The sequence below is a fragment of the Euleptes europaea genome, chromosome 1, assembly GCF_029931775.1.
Source record: "Euleptes europaea isolate rEulEur1 chromosome 1, rEulEur1.hap1, whole genome shotgun sequence".
Lineage (NCBI taxonomy): Eukaryota > Metazoa > Chordata > Lepidosauria > Squamata > Sphaerodactylidae > Euleptes > Euleptes europaea.
In genome coordinates this window covers 26346429-26361713 of record NC_079312.1, presented here as the reverse complement: position 1 = coordinate 26361713, position 15285 = coordinate 26346429, and the positions used below count along the sequence as shown (strand labels likewise).

Genomic DNA, 15285 nt, shown 5'->3' with positions numbered 1-15285 from the left:
AAAAAATGGGATTGTTAATTTTAAAAAAATAATTTTTATCCACCCCAGAGAGGCCCAAGGTCACCTGCCAGCTTCCATGGCAGAGTGGGGATTTGAACTGGGGTCTCCCAAATGCTAGAAGCGCATTCTAGCCGCTGTCATGGTGGAAAGGCTCTCCACAGCTTGGAGAGGTGGCGAAAGTTGGCCAGTGCCAGCTAGGGTTGCCAACCTCCAGGTAGTAGCTGGAGATCTCCTGCTATTACAACTGATTTCCAGCCGATAGAGATCAGTTCACCTGGAAGAAATGGCCGCTTTGGCCATTGGACTCTATGGCATTGAAGTCCCTCCCCTCTTCAAACCCCATCCTCCTCAGGCTCCACTCACAAAATCTTCAGGTATTCCCCAACCTGGCAATTGGACTCTATGGCATTGAAGTCCCTCCCCTCCCCAGGCCCCGCCCCCAAGATCTCCCACCGACAGCGAAGAGGGACCTGGCAACCCCAGGGCCAGCAGCAGCAGGTGTGTTTTTCCAAGACGGGAACGGAGCTGCTGAGCCGAGGGATGCTTGCGTGCGCCCCACCCAGTTGGGGAGTTTGCCTTGTTGAAGCCGGGAACCCCCAACCCCTTCTGGACAGATGACTGAAGCAGCTGCCCAAAGAAGTCGATAGGGGACCTGGGCAGAGGGCTGCTGGAGGCGGGGTGGGAGGGAGAAGGATGCCCCCCCACCCCCCAACAGCAGGGAGAGGAGAGACTGCGGGTGAGAAAGCCCAGCGTGTGGCTGCTTGGAGGGGATGGACGTGTGTGTCCTGTTGGGGGGGGGGCAGGCGTGGGCATGTGGGGGGCCCAGGCTAGTGCTGTGTGGCAGGGCGGTGGCCCAATTTCCTGAAAGCTAAGAAAATGGAATTGGGGGTGGGTGAGTGGGTGGAGGAAGGGCCTGCATCATGTTGAAGTGAGGCAGGCGAGCTGGTGTTGCTGCCTACGGCCATACTACCCTGAACACGCCCGATCTCGTCTGATCTCGCAAGCTAAGCAGGGTCAGGCCTGGTTAGTACTTGGATGGGAGACCGCCTGGGAATACCGGGTGCTGTAGGCATTTCTTTTCTTTTTGGCACCAGCGGGAGGCGCTGGTCAGCCCCTTGTCACTCTCTTTTTCCCTCCTCTTGCAGGAGCGCATCAGCCGGCCAGGGAAACGCTGCTCACACAAAGCATTCCTTGACCCTTTGCAGACGCATTGCCCGAAAGCTTCACGGACACTTAACAAAGCTGCCCAATGAAATGCCACCACGAGAAGGCAGTCTGCACTGCACTTGAAGTAGAGAAGTGGCAGAGCAGAGGGGTAATAGAACAAGGCACACATACGCCACCACTGGATTATATGATTTTGAAAATGTTTATTGAGCGATGGTTGTTCACAAGAAAGCAAAATAAAACGAACTCGAGGGATGGTTGTTAACAATAAACCTTTTTTCTTTTCTCCTTCCTCCCAGCAGCAGGCAGTGTGCCAGAGAAGCGCATCAGCCGGGCAGGGAAATGTTACTTGGAGAAAGCATTTTTTTTTTTACCCTTTGCAGAGTGCCAGAAAGCTTCACGGCCACTTAGAAAGCTGCCTGAGGTTTGCTGCTGCCTTGTTCTCCCTGGGCACTGCGCTGGCCCTAAGCCGGCCTGGGCCCTCTGTTGCCGGCCTCTCTGCTGATGACTTGGGGCCTTCCAGGCTTAATAGATCTTGGGAAGGGAAGGGAAGAAAACATCAGAAACCTCAAAGCATTCCTTTACTTTTTATCTACTTATATATTTCCTTTAAACCATGCCCTGGTTCTCCAGGGGGACCCCAAGCGCCTTATGTGGTTCTGCTGTCCTCCATGTAGTCTTCACAACCCCCCTGTGAAGTAGGTAAGGCTGAGTGTGTGTGAGACTGCCAGGGTGGATTTGATTTTAACCACGATTTAAATCGCTAGTGAGTAAGACTAGATTTAAATCACGGTATTGTATATAAAGACACATTCTTGCAGGTATAATCTTAATACTTACACCCAAATCAAGGTTTCCTTTTTAGAATAATAGCTTTTCAGATTAATTTGAAAGTTATATAAAAATTTGGTTATAGTATTAGAAATACATAGATCAATAATTATGAAATAATTGTGAGATTAACTATCTCCAGTTTAATAGGTTAATCATTCATGTTTGGACAACTTTTCTGCTGTACTTTATTGGAAGGAGAAAAATAATCATTACCTTAATAACACGATTTAGATAGCTTTATTTAACTAGAACAATAATATTATAACATAGGTATTCTTGTATTTGGTTAAACATCCATGTTTGTTAACTGATGTGGTTAAACAAAATATCTATTTAAAAACTTAGGCTGACTATCACTCAGGTACACACATTGCAAAACTTAAAATACTGTCTTTGTAGCTCACTCATTTTCATCTAACTTTTCCTGTTTGTTCATAATGTGGAGAAGAAAAACAAGCTTCCCTGCTTTATTGCATCTCAACCTATTTCTCAATTGAGAATGAATGAGTCCAAAGGAATAGGATTTCTTTGTGCCAGCAGAAGAAGCTGCTGCTGTTAAAAGTGACTCCTCTTCTTCAGCACTTCAGGTTTGACTTTAGAACCAGATATTGACAATATTTGCCAGAAAATGAGCTAGAGGCAATGCTTGTCCCATTCGTTGTTTTAATACTTGTAATTTGATTCTGTCATTGTGTAGTCCTTGTTTTTAAGTGCTCGCTCAGTTCCTTTCAAATTTCAACAGCATCAGCAGTAAATCAGCTATTTTTCAGTATTTTGATTAAAGCCTCCGGAATGGGTTTCAAGATGCTCAGCACATGTTCAACATTTCTCTTAAGCACAATGTTTAGGGTTGCAATGTCCCTCTTTGTCGCTGGCAGGAGGGTTTCAGGGCGGAGCCTGAGAACGGAGTTTGGGAAGGGGAGGGACTTCAATGCCGTAGAGTCCAATTGCCAAAGTGGCCATTTTCTCTAGGTGAACATCTCTATTGGTCAGTTGTAATAGCAGATCTCCAGCTAGTACCTGGAGGTTGATTTCCAAAACTAACCCTATGCTGTAATGAGAGTGGCTCTCAAAAAATAACAGCACGTAGCCCAAATTTAACTCTATTTCACAAAATGAACATACAGTATAATACCATCCCATATAAGCAACAACCTCACTCTAACTATCTAAATACAACAATACAAAAATGAACGGTACAAAAACGAACAAGTCAAACAGCAAAACAAAGCGGCTCTCCACAGCTTGGAAAGGTTGCAAAGGTTTGCTAGCCCAGGCGGAAGGTGTGCTTTTCCAGGGTGGTAGTGGATCATCAACCAAAAGGGAGAGTGCAGCCAAGAAATCAGAAGGAGATTGAGATTGGGAAGGGCAGCCATGAAGGAGCTGGAAAAGATTCTGAAATGTAAGGATGTGTCACTGGCAACCAAGATCAGGTTAATTCATGCCATCGTATTCCCTATTACTATGTATGGTTGTGAGAGCTGGACAATGAAGAAAGCTGATAGGAAGAAAGTAGATTCCTTTGAAATGTGGCGTTGGAAGGAGAGTGTTACAGATACCCTGGAGGGCCAAAAACACAAATCAGTGGGTTTTTGATCAAATCAAGTCTGCACTGACGCTAGAAGCGAAAATGACCAAACTGCGGCGATCGTATTTTGGTCACATTATGAGAAGGCAAGAGTCACTAGAAAAGACAATCATGCTAGGAAAAGTTGAAGGCAGCTGGAAAAGAGGAAAACCCAACAAGAGATGGATTGACTCTATAAAGGAAGCCACAGCCCTCAATTTGCAAGATCTCAACAAGGCTGTCAAAGATAGGACGTTTCGGAGGACTTTCATTCATAGGGTCGCCATGAGTGGGAGATGACTCGAGGGCACTTAACACACGCAGTGGATCAGGTGAGAGGAGGAATCCTTGTGTGCCTTACCGAGTGGAGGAGGTTGCATTTTTGAAGCCATGAACCCCAAACCCATTCTGGAGAGACGATTGAAGCACTTGGCAGAGTGTTTCGATATGGGGCCTGGACTTCAGGCCGGGTGGAGAGGATGGACGTGTGGGCCTTGTTTGGGGGGCAGGCCTGGTGGTGCGGGGTGCCAAGGCTAATGCTGTGTGGCAGGGTGGTGGCCCAGTTTCTGGAAAGCTGAGAAAATGTTATTCTGGGGGGGTAGGGGAAGGGACTGCATCATGTTGAAGTGAGGCAGAGGAGGTAATGCTGGGGCCTACAGCCATACTACCCTGAGCATGCCCGATCTCGTGTGATCTCGGAAGGCCCCCTGGGAATGCCGGGTGCTGTAGGCTGTGGCCCACCCTTGGCCCTCTCTCTTTTTCCCCCCTTGTTGGAGCGCATCAACCCGGAAGGGAAGCATTACTCACATGACGCATTCCTTCACCCTTTGCAGGCGCATTGGCAGAAAGCTTCAGGGACACTTGCAAAGCTGCCCAATGAAATGCCACGACGAGAAGGCAGTCTGCACTTGTGCCCCTTGAAGCGGAGAAGTGGCAGAGCAGAGGGGTAGGATCACCCTGCACACATACATACTCCATCACTGGATTATATGGTTTTGAAAATGTGTATTGACTGATGGTTGTTCACAATAACGCAGAATAAAACGAACTCGGATGGTTGTTGACAATTAAACAAAATTAAATGGACTTTTAAGAGGGAGAGTATTATTTTGTAGAGAAACGAGCTGGCTACTTTTTTGTATTCAAATAAACTGGAATCACTTTCAGAGGATTTGGTGATGTGCATATTTTGGACAGGACATTTCCTAGGCAGACTTTGTTGATGGGGTGGTTTGCCAGCGCCTTCCCCAGTCATCTTCCCGTTACCCCCAGCAAGCTGTAAGGCCAGCTGTAAAGTCCAAGCATATCACAATACTACTCTCAACAGTAAATTTGAGATGGGTTCAGAAATCCAGTCTTATTCGTTCCCTTCAAATCCCGTTCTGGGTCGCCAGCGGCTTCCGTGGTTCTGCTGCCCTCCGGGTAACCATCACAACAACCTTGCGAGGTAGGCTAGGCTGAGCGGGTTGTGAGCCCGGACTGCCCGAGGTCCCCCGGCAGAGTGGGGATTCGAGCGGGGGTCTCCCAAATGCTGGAAGCGCCTCCCAGCCGCTTGTCCTGGCGGAAAGGCTCCCCACGGCTGGGAAAGGCGGCGAAGGCTGGCCGGGGCCGGTGGGAGGTGGGTTTTCCCAAGGGGGTGGCGGAGCTGCTGAGCCTGGGGTGCGAAGGTCAGCCCTGCGCAGGAGAGGGGTGGAGAGAGAGAGCCCCCGGTTCCGGAAAGCTGGGGAAATTTATTCTTGGGGTGGGGGGCGGTGGGAGGAAGGGCCTGCATCATGTTGAAGTGAGGCAGGAGAGCCAAGGCTGCTGCCTACGGCCATACTACCCTGAACACGCCCGATCCCGTCTGATCTCGGAAGCTAAGCAGGGTCAGGCCTGGTTAGTACTTGGATGGGAGACCGCCTGGGAATACCGGGTGCTGTAGGCATTCCCTTTTGCCACCAGCGGGGGTCGCTGTGCCCAGCCCCCTTTCGCCCCCTCTTCTTTTTTTCCCCCTCTTGCAGGAGCGCATCAGCCGGCCAGGGAAACATTACTCACACAACGCATATCCTTCACCCTTTGCAGACACATTGCCCGAAAGCTTCAGGGACACTTAACAAAGCTGCCCAATGAAATGCCACAACAAGAACACAGTCTGCACTTGTGCCACTTGAAGCAGAGAAGTGGCCGAGCAGAGGGGTAAAAGAACAAGGCACACATACGCCGTCGTTGGATTATAGGATTGAGTGATGGTTGTTCACAGTAAAGCAGAATAAAATGAACTGGAGGGATGGTTGTTGACAATAAAGCAAAAAGAAATGGACTTGTAAGAGATTGTATTATTTTGTAGAGAAACTAACTGGCTTTTTTCAACATTTTTGTATTCAAATAAACTGGAATCGCTTTCAGTTGATTCGGAGATGTGAATATTTTGACAGGACAGCAAATGGTGCATTCCCTCTTCTAGCCAGCTGTAAAGTCCAAATATATCACAACACTACTCTCAACAATAAATTTGAGATGGGTTCAGAAATCCAATCTTATCATGGAGAACTGTTTGAGTTGAAGAAAGCTATTTTTAAAATAGTTCATTTTTAAAACAATAACGTAGACACTCTATGATATACTGTTTAACATACAGATCTCTTTTCTCTACTCCACCCAAAGGAAATTACAGCATTCTCGTCACGAAAGAAACATTAGACAGTCACTTCACATAAAGACGACAACAAAAAAGGTCAATAGAAGATAAGTATCGAGCCAGCTTTCCATGATGTTGAAGAATGCAGAATTTCCCATTCATCGATCATTGTAGCTAAGCATGTTTCTGCATCATGTTGAAGTGAGGCAGGGGAGCTAGGGTGGCTGCCTACGGCCATACTACCCTGAACACGCCCGATCTCGTCTGATCTCGGAAGCTAAGCAGGGTCAGGCCTGGTTAGTACTTGGATGGGAGACCGCCTGGGAATACCGGGTGCTGTAGGCATTCCCTTTTGCCACCAGCGGGGGTCGCTGTGGCCAGCCCCTTGTCACTCTTTCCCCCTCCTCTTGCAGGAACGTACCTTGCAGTCCAAACATATCACAACACTACTCTCAACAATAATCAGGGAAACATTACTCGCACAAAGCGTTCCTTCACCCTTTGCAGACACATTGCCCGAAAGCTTCACGGACACTTAACAAAGCTGCCCAATGAAACGCCACGACAAGAACACAGTCTGCACTTGTGCCACTTGAAGCAGAGAAGTGGCAGAGCAGAGGGGTAATAGAACAAGGCACACATATGCCATCACTGGATTATATGATTGAGTGATGGTTGTTCACAGTAAAGCAGAATAAAATGAACTGGAGGGGTGGCTGTTGACAATAAAGCAAAAAGAAATGGACTTGTAAGAGATTGTATTATTTTGTAGAGAAACTAACTGGCTTCTTTCAGCATTTTTGTATTCCAAGAAACTGGAATCGCTTTCAGTTGATTCGGAAATGTGAATATTTTGACAGGACAGCAAATGGTGCATTCCCTCTTCTAGCCAGCTGCAAAGTCCAAACATCTCACAACACTACTCTCAACAATAAATTTGAGATGGGTTCAGAAATCCAGTCTTATCATGGAGAACTGTTTGAGTTGAAGACAACTATTTTTTTAAAGTTCATTTTTAAAACAGTAATGTAGACACTCCATGATGTACTGTTCAGCATACAGATCTCTCTTCTCTACTCTACACAAAGGAAATTACAGCATTCCCGTCATGAAACAAACATTAGACATTCACTTTCCATAAAGACGACAACAACAAAAGTCATCAGAAGAAAAGTATCCAGCCAGTTTTCCATGAATACAGAATTTCCCATTCATCGAGCATTGTAGCTAAGTATGTTTCTTGTAGGCCGTTTGGGGGTAGAAGTAGAAATTGGCGGATGTGCCTTGCATTGGGTTTAATCGCTCTTTATGGGCAGGACTCGGAGTGAAACCTTCATGAAATGTGCAGGAAGACACCAACCGAAGAGAGGCTGGAAGGCAGCTCCTGGCAGGGAGCTGTTGAAGAAAGGAGGGGAGAAATACCCAGCTTTGCAAAAGCACAGGCACAGATGGGGAGCAGTCCCTTTAGGGGTTACCCGTCCCCTCCAAGCAAACTGCAACAAGGCAGCTCAGAGGGAGGGACTCAGAAGTTCCGATTCACAGGGGATGCATAATTAATCACAAGGTACTCCTGGAATTTCTTGGAGGGGGGAAGCCGTCATGCATATGATGTTTGAGAATTCGGATCAGGAAACTGTGCAGCAAACCACCAAGCACAAACTTCCCTTGCATTAATTCACCGGTGTGTTTTGCTAGTTCTTCAGGCCTAGCTCCGCTGCACTGTTTTTTTTGTTTAGAGATCTTTGCTGTTTGACTGAAGTGGTTTTATTGTGTTTTGCAATCTACTTTGAGACTCAGTGAGAAAGGTGGATGACAAATGGTGTTAATAATAATCATCGCTGATCGTTGCAGAGGGTAGCCATGTCGGTCTGCCGAAGAATAAGCTTTTGAGAGTCTCCCAGACTGCCTTCAAGTGGAAGTGGCAGGAATTGAACCTATACCCTTCTGCATCCAAAGCAGGGGTTCTGACTCCAAGCTACATTTGGCCCCTCTGCAAATTCTTCTTCTGTTTATGTAAAAGTGTGCCAAAGGTCTCTCATGTTATCCGGAGCCCTTCTCATGTTTGTTCTCTCACTTTTGGCAATACTGAGCCTGGGCTGGTCAGGAATTGTCCTGCCCCACTCTTCCCCCTGTGGGCCGCCCACTTACCCATGAAAATCTGTTTCAATTTTCTCTTCGCAGTAATGTCACAGCCAGTGGATATTATGCAGGATCCTCCCACTGGGTATGATAAAGCCTGCTGAGTCATACCTTTCGAGATAAATAATGCCATTTTCTTGCTCCCTCCACATGTAGCAGATAAGTGAACGGATACTGCAGAGAGCTGAAAAAGACCATTGCTGGAGGAGGAGGAGGCAAGAGGAAGGGTGAGTTGGCTGTCTTAAAGAACCGCTTGCATCAGATGACAGGAAAGAGGAGAGGGGGGGACTAAATCTCAGCAGTCTCCTCTCCAAGCAAGTAGGCCTGTTCTCTCCGCTAGGTCAACGGCATTGATTCCTGCTTTGATTAAAGGGTTGGTGGCACGTAAGCTATGTGCTCCCTAAATCTAATTCCACAATTGATGGGATTCTGCCCAGGTTCCAGGCTGGTCTTTTAACACACAGAGCTCCTTCCACAGAACATGTACATGTTCGTTGGGAATGTTGGCCCCTTAACAGGATGCTTATTTCTTTCATTAAAAAAAGAGCTTTCTTCCCTAAGATGACCCAAACCCCAAACTAAAAGCTAAATAAAAACCTGCCTATACTAACACTCTTATCCAGAGCTACCAAAACCCCTGTCTAAGGGAAGAAATTTGTCCTTCTTTTGAAGCTGAGGCTTGCTGACCCCGTCCCATCCACTGGAGTTCTATGGGCTCTGATTGGCTGAATCGTTGGATTGGCATGAGGCCAGAATCGCAAGGATTGGTACAGAGCTCTGGAGGAGAGGCGGGACTTTAGGGAATTATTGCCATACTTGTCTTATATTTTTTGTCGCTTCTTCTTTCAGGTGCTGCAATGACTAGTCTCCTCCTTTGGTTCTTGAGCTTCCTGGTCCTTTCCCTTCAGGAATCCAAGTCTCCTGCTCACCATGATACTGTAGTAGTCACCAGCAGTGGCCCTATCCGGGGAAAGCATCTCCCAGCTGGCTCAAAAGCAGTCACAGCCTATCTGGGCGTCCCCTATGCAGAACCCCCCGTGGGGAAATTGCGTTTCCAGAGGCCTGTTCCCCATGAGCCATGGAGCCACATCCTGGAAGCCACCAACTATGGCAATTCATGCCCCCAAATACTTCTTTCAGACATTCCAGGTGCTGAAACATGGACTGCCAACACGCCCCGTTCGGAGGACTGTCTCTTCCTCAACGTCTGGGTACCCAATCCCCAGCCCTCCACACCAACTGCTGTCCTTGTCTGGATTTATGGCGGGGCATTTTATATTGGCACAACGTCTTTGGTTATATATGATGGGGCATTCTTAGCTGCCACCGAGAATGTCATTGTGGTCTCCATTAATTACCGCCTGGGAGCTCTAGGCTTCCTTTCATTACCACCAGCCGCCCCAGGAAACATGGGCCTGTTGGACCAGCAGTTGGCCCTGAGGTGGGTGAGGGAGAATGCAGCTGCCTTTGGAGGAGACCCTACGCGGATAACTATTTTTGGCGAGAGTGCTGGAGGAGCATCTGCCAGCTACCACCTCCTCTCACCGGGGAGTCAGCCTCTCTTTGACCACGCAGTGCTGCAGAGTGGATCGGCCATTGCACCCTGGGCTTGGGTGAGCCCTGAGGAGGCAAAGAGGAGATCTCTGGCCCTGGCCCAGCTGATGGGCTGTACAGAAGATGAGGGCAGTGTCATAGTGGAGTGCTTGCAGGAAAAGGGAGTGGAAGAATTTCAAACATACATGTTCTCAGTTGTGGATTCCAAGATGGTTCTAAACTTTCCCTTCATACCAACAACAGATGGAGATTTTCTTCCTGATGACCCACAGAAACTGGTGGAGCCCAGGCGATTTCAGTCTAAACCTATTATGATTGGTACCACCTCTGACGAAGGGTCCGTCTTTATCTTCGACACTGCTCTTTCCTTATGTACATCCAAGGAATGCCTTTTGACCCGGGAGAAGCTCTTGGAGGGGCTGAAGATGAGTGTACCCAATGCCACCGATGACTTCATCCAAGCCATTGCTTGGAGATACAGCGAAGCGGAACCAGAGGGCCCAGCCCGGTATCGTTCCGCTTTGTCCCAGGCCGTGGGTGATTACTTCTTTGTATGTCCTGCAAATGAAGTTGCCACAGAGACTGCAAGGACTGGAAGCCCTGTGTATGCTTACACTTTCACCCACCGCAGTATTGGCTCTGTCTGGCCTGAATGGATGGGGTCCATCCATGGATCTACAGTCCCATACATTTTTGGAAGTCTGACGTTAATACCGGGAACCAATGAAACGCATACAGAGGCCGAGTTAGCGCTAATCCCCCGAGTGATGCGGTACTGGGCGGAGTTTGCCAGAAGTGGGTAAGAGAACTTGTAGATCTGTACTTGTAAACGTTCACCATCCCCGGCCCAGAAAATACAGGAGGTAGCACTTCCCTAAGGTTTCTTTTTCACAGACCGTGTTAGGAACTAGCATCCATTTTAAATACATGCCCGTTTCTGTTGCCTATGAAAGGTAATGCCTATTTGTTAACTAGAAATAACCTCACCTATATACACTGGTTCAATTCATTTGTCAATTTGAGACATTTCTTATTATTACTTAGTACATCTTTATCCTGCCCTTCCTCCAAGGGGCTCAGGGCTGTGCATATGGTTCTCCCCTTGTCCATTTTAATCTCACAACAACCCTGTGAGGTAGGTTAGGCTGACAGAAGAAGAGAGAGTCTAATCCAAAGTTTCACCCTAGAATGCTAGAATGTGGATTTGAATCTGGATTTCCTGGATCCTAGTGTGGATCCAGCATTACACCATGCTCACTTTTACATAGGGTTGCCAACCTCCAGGTGTGGGCTGGAGATTTCCCGTTAATACAACTGATATGGAGACAATAGAGATCAGTTCCCCTGGAGAAAATGGATGCTATGGATGGCAGACTCTATGGCACTGTATCCTGCTGAGGTCCCTCCCCTTCCCAAACCCCACCCTCCTCAGGCTCCACTCCCAAAATCTCCAGGTATTTCCCAACTGAGAGCTGGCAACCCTACTTTTATGTCGTTCTTTTGGACCATACCATTTCTGTTCTTTCCATTCGATGTTAAACTTCCAAGGTAACTAGTGAAAGCCTAAAAGCAGTTGTTTAATAATGAGGCAGAATTTTATTTTAAACTATCGCATTGCATATGAAGAAAAAGGAATTTGGTCATTAAAGGTGTGAAGAAAATTAATTTGTCTGGTACCTAGCACATATCTCTGGGAAGGACATTCCACAAATTAGGCTTCCCCACAGAAAAGGCCTTTGCTGTGGTCATTGCCTGCCTAATTTCAGAAGTCAGGGTCACTCGAATCACCGCCTCTACAAAGAATCTTAAATGGCAGCCATAATAGTTTGTGGTGCCATTAACAAGGCCCAGATTCTTGGATACATGTTGACGGGGATGAAAGCTTTTCCAGATCTAATTAATGTAAATCAGTACTCTAATTACAAATGTGAGTGGAATATGTATTTTACTGATCTGACTGCATTTTTTAAACTATGTAATCCATCTTGAGTCTCAATGAGACAAGTGAAATCTAAATTAAGTAAGTGAATAATCAGACGACATATATTGTGTACCTTACACAGAACAAGTTCCTTCTCTGACTTCTTGGATCATGATATTTTTGCCTCCTCTACAGCAATCCCACCCCTTCACATGTCGGTGAGACAGAATGGCCGCTCTACAACCCTGCAGAGCAGAACTTCTTTCACATCAGCACAGAGCCGCCTCAAGTCATGAAACCCTCACCTGCTCGGCACTGTGGTTTCTGGAAGGCGCTCTTATCAGAGGCATCAAGCCTATGTGAGTTGAGGCCTTGAAATGGGGAGGCAGAGCCCAAAGCCATTCCCTGAGGTAGACATTGTGGACGAATGTTTGGATTGGAATCTAGGGGCTTTTCTGCATTCTCTTTTTCTTCATCTCCAAGTTCCTGGTTCGTCGGTGTTTTTTAAAAGTTCCACAAATGATTTGTTCCCTCTAGTGGTCCATTCAATATCACACCCGATTTTATCAAGACTAAAAAGCTGCTGCTTTACTCAGCAGGGAAATAAATTAGATTTAATCTACTGCTATATTGAATCGACCACTAGAGGGAGTAAAGCACATGTGGAACTTTTTAAAAAACACCAAAGAAACAGGAACTTCAAGACGAGCAAAAAGAGTACACGGGAAAGGCCTTGGTCTAGAGACAACAGAACAATGCTAAGGCCATTCTGGAACTGCTTAGGATAGCAACTGAGCTCTCCATTATAACCCCTACACCAAAATTGGGCAGCGCCAGAGGTGTGTCAGGGGAAGGATTAGGACTAGTCTCTGTTCGCTGTGCTTGCAAATGATCTTGAATAAATTCCCAATGGCTCAAGTGTAGTGCCCAGATATAAAGGCTGGTATAGAACACTATGTGCTCATATGCACGCACATGGAAGCTTTGGGGAGGTTGGCATCTGGGGCCCATGAACCAACAAATCATACTTTCTGTGCCTGGTACTGCCTCTCACCAGTAGAGAGAAAGCTGTCTTTGAATTACCTCTAACTTTAGGAATGTGGTTTCTGTCTCCTAGCTCACAAGATCAAGCTCTTTCCTAAGTGACGCCTTCGGGCAATATCTATAGGCTATGCTAATTAACGTGGAGTAGACACCTAACTTGTATTGGTGCTTTTGTGTATCAATCTGCTTGTAAGCAGCTATGGGCCTGCCCCATTCTAATGGCATAAATGATGCTGACCTTCCTTTGTTTCCTTGGTGAGTAACCCTGTGCTTTGTCTGTGGTTAACTCACCCCAGCTCTGTGTTTAGCTAAATAAAGAACTGTTGCTTTTAACTTAGCCTCCTCCTTGTTGTCTATCATTGGACTCTGTAAGATAACCAGGCACTTCACAAGTCATCCTGGGAATATGGATAGCTTTCAAAGATATAGGATGATATAAAATTTCTTTTACAAGATAGGAATGAGAACCTAACAATCCTTGCAGTGTTTTGTTCCCTCATAAAGCATGTTCGACAACAGTCTGGGCTCAGGCCTTTTCAGTGGCTGCCCCATGCCTCTGGAACAGCCTCCCGGCTCCAGCCTTCCTAGCAAGGCTGCAGAGTGAGCTATTTCGCTTTGGAGGCAGCCTGAACCTGGGCAAAGGGAGAATACCCTGTTGGGAGGGGAAGGTACTTTTAGATTGGTTTTTATATCTGTAATTTTAATGTTTATCAAATTGTTGTTATACTGTTGTTACCCATTTTGGGACCGGAATTAATCATGAGAAAGGCAAGACGTATAAATATTTTAAATAGATGAGAAAAAGTGGTGCCTCGTCTTAGCTAACGTTGATCGGTCAGCTGTCTAGAAAGCACCATTTTCAGTTTGGGCAGTCACATGATAATATGTTTGTTTCTGGCTTATCTGGTCTGACTCAGTGAGAAGCTTATTTTCTTGGCCTTCTTTCTTGCCACAGACCAGCCTCGAAAAGATTCTCCCAAACCCAGCCCAGAAGACAATAGGAAGCAAGAACTGTAAATTAAGTACATACGGATGGAGAAACAGGATCCTATGGAGTGGGAGGAAGAGGTCTAAAGAGGCAATGGACAACGGAGGAAATTTCAGTTTATACCTTTCTTCTTTCATTTGTATTCAGAGTGGATTACAGTAATTTCTGTTGACTGATTTTAAAACATAAAATCATTAACCAGCTTCCCCTCACCTTCTTCTCAGGCACAATCAAGTCTACATTCACGTGACTGAATTAACTTAATCTCCTGAGCTCTCTTTCTTCTTCATTTATTTACATTCTCAGTGGAGGCTCTCACCTAGCAGAATGTGCAAAACAGAAATGTTCAGAAGCGCCTTTTTGTAAATGGATGAGAACTGTAGTGGAACTGAACTGTCCAGGATGGCACCTTTAGAATGGAATAGGAGGAACACATAAAGCTGCCTTATATTGAATCAGACCATTGGTCCCTCAAGGTCAGCACTGTCTAATCAAAGTCGCCGTGGCTCTCCAGGATCTCAGGCAGAGGTCTTTAAAGTCACTTACTGACAAATCCTTTAACTGGAGATGCTAGGGATTGAATCTAGGACCTTCTGCATGCCAGGCAGACGCTCTAGCACTGAGCCGTGGCCCCTGCAGGATTATAGTCTACAACAGATTATTGTCAGTATCCATCTTGCTTTTACTGCATTGTTTTATACCTTTGTGATTCCATTTCATGCATTGTTTATAGTGTACCTTGCCTTGTGCTGTGATTGTTTGTTTCTAATTCTGTAATCCTAGTCCTGTCGCCTTGTTCCTTAGTTGCCTTATGCTACTTGAGTGCATTTTTTAACATTCTCTAATCCGCCTTGCGTCTCAGGCCGTTACCGCACCAAGCACTTACAATTTATTAGCCTCGTGGTCAGTCCGTGAGGTTTGGCTGCATGTTCAAAATTCCTGTCCACCTGTTGCCTCTTTCACCACTCTGTTCATCGTACCCAAGACGTTTTGTTATCAGTTTGCACTTTTCAAAAAAAAGAACAATAAGTTCCGTAGGGGAGCATAACGTCATTGGTGACGTTGTGGATACTCCCCTGCCTTCCCCTCCCTTATTAAAATTTTTTGCGCATGCACTGTAGCGTTGGTGAGAAGGAGTGTTGTGATTGGCTGCCATCTCGCTTGGTTCCATTTTTGAATTGTTTGAATGACCCTCACAGCGATCATCCCTGCGTACCCCACCCACCCCAACCAGTCGGACAGCCATTCTATGGTGTGCTATTAAATGCACACTGGCAAATAAGGGGAAGGTTAGTCCAGCGCACCAATGTTCCTTCACAAGTTCAAAGACATCATAGAGGGGGGGGGGAAAGCAGGCAGATGGATGGCGGGAGGATGGGGGGAATCAATAGGGATCTGTGGATCAAGCGGAGTAAATGTGTAAGCGCTCCACTCTCCTCAATCTACAAGGAAGC

At 46.5% G+C, this 15285-nt stretch overlaps 1 protein-coding gene and 3 non-coding genes across 4 annotated transcripts; all 4 read left to right on the top strand.

Moving 5' to 3' along the window:
- Positions 1-953: 953 nt before the first annotated feature.
- On the top strand, positions 954-1072 carry LOC130493596 (5S ribosomal RNA). Its single transcript, XR_008933980.1, has one exon. It is a non-coding gene; the product is annotated as a 5S ribosomal RNA (ribosomal RNA).
- Positions 1073-5373: 4301 nt separating this feature from the next.
- On the top strand, positions 5374-5492 carry LOC130493593 (5S ribosomal RNA). Its single transcript, XR_008933977.1, has one exon. It is a non-coding gene; the product is annotated as a 5S ribosomal RNA (ribosomal RNA).
- Positions 5493-6411: 919 nt separating this feature from the next.
- On the top strand, positions 6412-6530 carry LOC130493606 (5S ribosomal RNA). The gene has a single exon (XR_008933985.1). It is a non-coding gene; the product is annotated as a 5S ribosomal RNA (ribosomal RNA).
- A 2651-nt stretch (positions 6531-9181) lies between these two features.
- Positions 9182-13860, top strand: LOC130493058 (acetylcholinesterase-like). Its single transcript, XM_056866839.1, has 3 exons — positions 9182-10677; positions 11995-12155; positions 13796-13860. The coding sequence occupies exons 1-3, from the start codon at positions 9182-9184 to the stop codon at positions 13858-13860; spliced, it is 1722 nt and encodes a 573-aa protein (XP_056722817.1).
- The last annotated feature ends 1425 nt before the right edge of the window (positions 13861-15285 follow it).